General features: G+C 44.4%; 1 protein-coding gene across 1 annotated transcript in view; it reads right to left on the bottom strand.

Moving 5' to 3' along the window:
* Window positions 1–1,215: 1,215 nt before the first annotated feature.
* LOC310771418 (transmembrane protein 132D-like) overlaps window positions 1,216–7,869 on the bottom strand; it is a gene marked incomplete at both ends in the record, with an annotated part of 61,507 nt that continues 54,853 nt past the window's right edge. The window contains 5 exons of the mRNA XM_083664034.1: window positions 1,216–1,344; window positions 1,462–1,524; window positions 6,316–6,393; window positions 6,796–6,927; window positions 7,075–7,138. Of these exons, the coding sequence (XP_083520160.1) occupies window positions 1,216–1,344; window positions 1,462–1,524; window positions 6,316–6,393; window positions 6,796–6,927; window positions 7,075–7,138 (466 nt within the window). The remainder of the gene's footprint in view (window positions 1,345–1,461; window positions 1,525–6,315; window positions 6,394–6,795; window positions 6,928–7,074; window positions 7,139–7,869) is intronic.

The following is a 7,869-nucleotide window of genomic DNA, read 5'->3' as shown; positions in this document are numbered from 1 at the left end:
ACAAACACTCCCAACACAGCTAATTAAGCTCCGGTGTTCGGAACAACAATTTATCTCTCTTTCCCTCCCTCTCTCTAATTCTCACTTTAAATTCCCACTTTTCCTTCTCGCCTCCTCCACTCCCTCCTCCTCTCCTCTCTTTCCCTGCCTCCTCCTTTCCTCCTGTCTTATTACTATCCTTCTCTCTCTCTCTCTCTCTCTCTCTCTCTGACTCTCTATCTCCATCCTCCTCATCCACTCAATTCTCCTTCCTTTTCTTTCGCCTCTATCCTCCCTCCAACCATTACCCACGTAATGGTGTGATAGATAAAAACAGACCAACACTGTAGATAGAAAGGGTGTGTGTGTGTGTGTGTGTGTGTGTGTGTGTGTGTGTGTGTGTGTGTGTGTGTGTGTGTGTGTGTGTGTGTGTGTGTGTGTGTGTGTGTGTGTGTGTAAGGCGCAGGATGAAATCTGTCCTTTCATCGTAATGAGCTGCTCATCGTCCAATTAGCCCTTGGACGGAGATTATAACCTGGGATTATATGATGAAATAAGGAAATATGAGAGTGTGAGAGAGAGGGGGGGGAGAGAGAGAGAGCTTATGAGTGTGTGTGTGTGTGTGTGTGTGTGTGTGTGTGTGTGTGTGTGTGTGTGTGTGTGTGCGTGCGTGCGTGTGAGAGAGAGAGAGAGAGAGAGAGAGAGAGCGAGATGGAGAGAGAGAGCAGGGTATAGTTTGGAATAGTTTGACAAAATAACCCTTTGCCCGCTCATTTCACAACTGCTGTCTTTGTCTTCTGTATTTATTAATATTTTTGATGGATTTGCAATTGTTCTGTGTATGAATTCTTGTATTTTATTTTGCTGTTGTATCATTGTTATCATCATATCATATCATATGTTATTTTTCTATCTCTGTTATTTCTAACTGTTATATATGGAGAACAACATAATTAGCAGTGTAGCCTGCCTGGCAGTCACAGAGCTAAGTGGCACTGGTAGCCTGCCTGGCAGTCACAGACTGTCCTAATTAGAAAGAGATTGTGGGAGACAGATAGCAGTGATAACATCTCATTACTATTACTGTTCACTTCTGTGATTACAACCTGGGGGATATTACAGCAGGCATGGTCATAGTTTGCGATATAGTCTACCTGTGTGTGTGTGTGTGTGTGTGTGTGTGTGTGTGTGTGTGTGTGTGTGTGTGTGTGTGTGTGTGTGTGTGTGTGTGTGTACCTGTTTGGGTGTGTGTAACAGGTCTGTGGCAGTAGTAGTTAGCTGTATCGCCTGGTTATTCCCAGCACTAGCTGTCATACTGAGGGAAAGAGACGCCACCAGTTGGACTCCTAGATCTGTGATGGTCACCTGGACAGACAAGAGACAGCATTTTAAAACAGAGTTTTATGCATCAGTATCCATTATACACTACATCAAATCGAGCCGCGTATATTATTTTGTCATTATTATTATTATTATTTTGACCTTGTCATCTAACACAGTCACAGTCTTCTCTGCCAGGATGGAGTCAGACAGCGGGGACAGGACCTGTAGTGAAAGAGAGAATGACAAAGAACATGAAATAGTTACAAAACCAACATACATTCTAGGAATAGAAAGTCATTTTGTTGAAGAAAAAGTCATATTTTTCATTGGCTGGCAGCGATGTCATGTAAAGTGAGCTTTCTTTTCATTGGCTGGCAGCGATGTCATGTAAAGTGAGCTTTCTTTTCATTGGCTGGCAGTGATGTCATGTAAAGTGAGCTTTATTTTCATTGGCTGGCAGCGATGTCATGTAAAGTGAGCTTTATTTTCATTGGCTGGCAGCGATGTCATGTAAAGTGAGCTTTCTTTTCATTGGCTGGCAGCGATGTCATGTAAAGTGAGCTTTCTGTTGAATCCATGCTGGAACCAGAGGAAAGGATGATTGTGCGAGCGTGTGATGAAACAAGTGTATTCATTCATATTTGCCTAAAATTAAGTCGTTTATATTTTAAAATAAAACACATTAGTGTATTCTCGAGAACAACAAATACTTTCTGAGCAAAGGTTTTGAGACACATAATATCATTAGTAACCCATATCGCGGTTTACTTTTACGTTTTAAGCAATGTTTTTTTCAGAGTAAATGTCAATTTTTAACGCTGTTCAATATCTGTATCTGTAAGCAGGTGGAGAAACAGAAGCTGATATGAGAGGAAAACGGGCGGCACATTAAGAGTCTTGTTAGTAAGGCTCTCGTGGTCACAGAGATGCCTTAAGAGGAAAGTGTTGTACATTGCACGGTGGAGCAGTGGTTGGTTGGTATCACTGCTGTGCGTTATGCCACAACGACTGACAGTGTCTGTTAGAACTAGGAAATCTAACACACGTGTGCACACACACACACACACACACACACACACACACACACACACACACACACACACACACACACAGGTAAAAGCTGACAGTCTGGGTTTTGTCTGTGTGAAGACAATGCTGGTTAGAAGACACTGCTGCTGTCACTTCACATCACTGACACAATCCAACACACACACACACACACACACACACACACACACACACACACACACACACACACACACAGTTTGCTTCTACCTCCCAGCTGTGCTTCAATGTGTCAGCATTCTACTAAGACAACTTAGCCCAAACAAAACACAAGGCCAGAATAGAGTGAGTGAGAGAGTGGGAGTGTGTCTGCATGTGTGTGTGTGTGTGTGTGTGTGTGTGTGTGTGTGTGTGTGTGTGTGTGTGTGTGTGTGTGTGTGTGTGTGTGTGTGTGTGTGTGTGTGTGTGTGTGTGTGTGTGTGTGTGTGTGTGTGTGTGTGTGTGTGTGTGTGTGTGTGTGTGTGTGTGTGTGAGCGAGAGAGACAGAGAGAGATGAGAGAAAGAGAGATTATGTTTTTTTTAGTTTGAATATTTTAAATAATGTGGTCGGCGTGTCTGCGTTTTCAGTTACGCATAGGGGTGTCACGATACACTCAGTTCACGATACGATACGTATCACGATACTGGGTTCACGATAACGATACGATACGATACGATTTTAACAATATTTTTTTAAACTTGAATAATGACAATATATGACTGGAAAAGTAGTATTTTATTTGAAATGCACAAATACAAAACATGCTGTTGTGGGAAATTGTTATTACAATAACAACTAGAAAAAACATGAGATTGGAGATAAGGCTTATCTTGAAATAGAATGAGTTACACCGTCACTTAGATTTACTTTGAACTAAAAGGTTTCTCAGCAGTATAAATTCTCATTATGCATCTTCAGTTTTTCTTCAAACTCAAACAACAAGACTTTTCTTAGTCTATTTTTTATGCATCTTCAGTTTTTCCTGTCAAGTAAACAGTTTTGCCAGAAACTCAATTGAATGGTTTCTCTCCTGTATAACTTCTCATGTGTCTCTTCAGAGACTTGTTCAACTGAACTACTTTCCACACATTGAACTTCAACAAACAAAGACGTTTCTTAGTCTATTTTTTGAAAAAAAAAAAAAAAAGTTTTTTTTTTTTTTTTTTTTCCCCGCGATATGAGATTTCATCTCAACGATACATATCGTGACGTTTTACTATCGCGAAATTTCGTGGGACGATATATTGTGACACCCCTAGTTACGCATCAACAGTAAACATGCGCACCAGTAAGAATGCCTGCCTATACGCCTAGTTATCTATCAAACTGTTACATATTGTTGTGGCCGGGTGCTGCAGCACTGTGCCCCGGGGAGAGAGGGAGCAGAGAGGGGCCAGGTGCTGCAGCACTGTGCCCCGGGGAGAGAGGGAGCAGAGAGGGGCCAGGTGCTGCAGCACTGTGCCCCGGGGAGAGAGGGAGCAGAGAGGGGCCAGGTGCTGCAGCACTGTGCCCCAGGGAGAAGGAGCAGAGAGGGGCCAGGTGCCGCAGCACTGTGCCCCCCGGGGAGAGAGGGAGCAGAGAGGGGGCCAGGTGCTGCAGCACTGTGCCCCAGAGAGAGGGAGCAGAGAGGGGCCAGGTGCCGCAGCACTGTGCCCCAGGGAGAGGGAGCAGAGAGGGGGGCCAGGTGCTGCAGCACTGTGCCCCAGGGAGAGGGAGCAGAGAGGGGGGCCAGGTGCTGCAGCACTGTGCCCCCCGGGGAGAGAGGGAGCAGAGAGGGGCCAGGTGCCGCAGCACTGTGCCAGATTTATTTTTCAAACGTGCGACAACTTGCGACGAAAAATACGGACTTGGTGTGCAAAAGCCTTTTCTGTGTGTGTGTGTGTGTGTGTGTGTGTGTGTGTGTGTGTGTGTGTGCGCGTGTGTGTGTGTGTGTGTGTGTGTGTGCGTGCGTGCGTGTGTGTGTGGCAGCAGTGGAGGGAGACTAATGAGTGTGAGACAGCATGTAAGAGAGAAAGAAGAGGATAAAGTATGTTTTACAGGGAGAGAGAGAGAGAAAGAGAGAGAGAGATTAGAAGCCCTCTGTGCTACTCCGCCCGGCGACAGGAGGACAGGCGGATCTGATTGGTGTACAAAGAGACTCTCTCGGCGAACATGTCGGGGGCGTCACACTCAATCCCGCCGTCGGCGCGGCAACAAAATGCGATGAGTGACGGCTGTGGGATTGCTCTCCGAGGTAGACGGAGGAGAAGATGAGAAGAACGAGAGAGAGCGGGGGAGAGGAGAGGAGAGGGAGGAGGGGAGAGAGGGGGAGAGCGGGGGGAGGGAGGTAAAATTGAAATGTCAAACTATCAAACGCCGGCTGTCGGCCCTGGCATCTCGATGGGAATGCTCGGTAAATTCTCTCTCCTGGCCCCCAAACAGCACACAGCTGTGTGTGTGCGTGCATGTGTGTGTGTGTGTGTGTGTGTGCGTGTGCGCCTGCGTGTGTGCGCCTACGTGCGTGTGTGTGCGTGTGTGTAGCAGTCCCCAGTTGGAGGGATGCAAATAGCCAGCTGTTCCCCCCGAATCCCCCAAATATTCCCCCTTATTGCCCTAAAGTCACCCCCAGCCAATTTCTATCACACGATAACAAGATAGCAGGAGAGGCTGCAAGAGAGGGGGGGAAGGAGAGAGAGAGACAGAGAGAGAGACACAGAGACAGAGAGAGAGAGAGCGACAGAGAGAGGAGTGTGTGTGTGTGTGTGTGTGTATGTAGCTGGAGTGCTTACGGCTGTACTGCGAGTTGCCAAATGACTTTGCACTTCACATAATCAGACATCGTGCCCCTCCATCACTGTACGACTTGTCTAACAGGAAGTGATTGATACGTCGGCGCTGTTGAAATCGTGCGCTTGCATTTCCTAAATAGCCTAGTTCAAAAATGTCTTGCAGGAGTTGAGTGCAGCTCCTGCACCTCTGAAAACAACGTGGTGCAGGAGAGGGTGAACTTTGACCCCGGGTGAAGGTTTGTCACAAAATATCTTGCGACTGAGAACCAGGATATTATATAATTATATTATAATATAATTATATTATTATTATATAATTATATAATTATTATATAATTATATTCCCATATTATGCGACTTTCTTAGACAGATTAGATCAAAGCTGCACTGAGCAATTTCACAGACTGTATCAGCAGCCTCAAATGGCAGTGAGAGGTCGTTTTTCATTAGTCATTAGGCAGGTTTGTATTTTGCTTTTAGCTTTCAGGTCGACGGAGGAGTTTCTCACCAGCGTCCTCACCCAAAACCAGACATTATTTTGGGCAAAAGGAGCAAATCTGTGGCATCTCACCTGGGGAGAATAATATGGTGCTATTATGTCTTGCAACCCCAGTCTTTAAGGCTGTTAAACAGGTGTATTTATACTAGGGATGCACGATATATCGGCAATCATATCGGTATCAGCCGATGTTAGTCATCTTTTAACATATCGGTCATATCGGTATCGGTCAGATGTTGCAATGTTAATATCGGTTATCATTATCAGCCAAATTCTTCACATTGATATGAAATAATGCAGTAAATCTATGATTTATGGGCTTTTCCAAAGGCTTTGCAAATAAAGAAATGCATAACTTTTTCAAATTCAGTGTTAACATGTGTTTTTCAGTATGTACAAAATGTGATGATCATAAAAATGTGGTTTTATACAGATCATATCGACATCGGTAAATATCGGTTATCGGCCATAACAGCAATGTTAATATCGGTTATCGGCATCGGCCAAAATTTTCATATCGGTGCATCCCTAATTTATACACAGATATGTTGCCTCGTGCAGCTTTCAATGACTGACAGAAGGAAATATTAAAGTTTGCATGATAATAGAATAGACCACCTGGAGAAAAGAAGATCAGAGACGAGAAGATCTGAGAAGAGAAGAGAAGAGAAGAGAAGAGAAGAGAAGGTATAGTACTGTACCTGTATAGTGGTGATGCCCAGGTCCCGTCCCATCAGGATCCGTCCGTCGATCAGTCTGGCGATGCGAGGATCCTCTACCTGAGGACCAAGTAGAGGTGACTGTCAGTCACTTGCAAGCAGGTGTCGGGACGCCCCACTGAACCAGATGATTTGGGGGGGTCCCCAAGACAATTTATGGAATGTGGAAGTATGATATAATAGACATATTATTATGTTTCAAATTGGAGGGAAATGGCTTCCTCTTGTGAGATAATGAAACATTTTCAGATTAACTTGACACTGAAAATATCACGTTACTTGATTTTCTTTTAAATGGAGTAAAGTATTCCTGCAAATGCAGTGGTCAAGTTCACGTTTTGTAATTGTTTTATTTAAGTGAATAATTATTTATAAATGTTGTTATAAATGTCTGCGTGCGTGTGTGTGTGTGTGTGTGTGTGCGTGCGTGTGTGTGTGTGTGCTGCGTGCGTGCGTGCATACCTTTAGCTGGTCCAGTACCAAGTGAGTGATGTCAGCTTGCCAGTCAGCTCCCAACATATAGACCATCTCTCCTCCTGGGTCAGAGGGCTCTGCCACAAAATGGGTCAGGACCCGCACCAAGGCATACTGGTACTGGAAGGTCAAAGGTCAAGACATGAACACGTCACCCTACAATGAACTAGTTTTCTGTTTTAACTCATGTAAGTGCACAATAATACTGTGCCCGAGCTTAAGCCAAAGACATCTCCTGCTGAAAAAACCATCAGTGACGTCACGTACCTGTAGGGCGCAGCCTTTGCCCTTCCTCTCATCGTCCTCATCATCCTCACTCTCCCTGGTGGGTCTGGGAACAGGAGGAGGAGAGAGAGAGAGAGAGGGAGAGAGAGAGATTATGTGGTAATTAAGATGCCATATCATATTCCAACATGTCTTTTATTTTGGTAGTATGGCTCCAGCCTCAACTGTTTGCGTTCTAATTAAATCTATAATCTGTGCTTGAGGTTACACTCTCAATCTAATAAGTCTGCTGAGGATCCTTAAGCTTTTAATCCGACTGTTAGCACTTCTCAAATGGTGAATGTGAGTTATTTTAACTGCACTGGTCCTGCTAGACATTTTAACAGTCGGACATTCATGCTTTTATCCTTCATCCATCCCATGTTAATAACTGCAAGCCGTTGTTTTTGTTCATGTTGAACAGTCGGCTCAAATGAGAATACTGTAAGAGAAAAGTATTGTCTCTCAACACCGTTCTTAATACAGTCACTTCCAAAATACCAAAAACGTGTTCTCATTGTCGCCGTCTGTCCTGTTGGTCTCCACTGTATTGTGTCAAAAAAGAAAAGAAAAGAAAAGAAAAAGAAAGGGAATAAGAAAATGAAAATACAAAAAAGTTGGGTGGGAGATTGTCTAGCGTCGTTCTCCCCCAGCCGAGGAGCACGGAGAATCCTGCTCAAATCAAGGAAATCAAATAAATACAAGAGAGCTTTTAACACACTATCAATGTTAGTACAGAAAGACCCCCTCCCCACTAGATACCTCTCTCTCACACACACACACACACACACACACACA

The sequence above is a fragment of the Poromitra crassiceps genome, assembly GCF_964638095.1.
Source record: "Poromitra crassiceps genome assembly, contig: HAP1_SCAFFOLD_629, whole genome shotgun sequence".
NCBI classification, from domain to species: Eukaryota; Metazoa; Chordata; class Actinopteri; order Beryciformes; family Melamphaidae; genus Poromitra; species Poromitra crassiceps.
The sequence above is the reverse complement of the archived record's forward strand: the minus strand, read 5'-3'. Positions and strand labels throughout refer to the sequence as shown.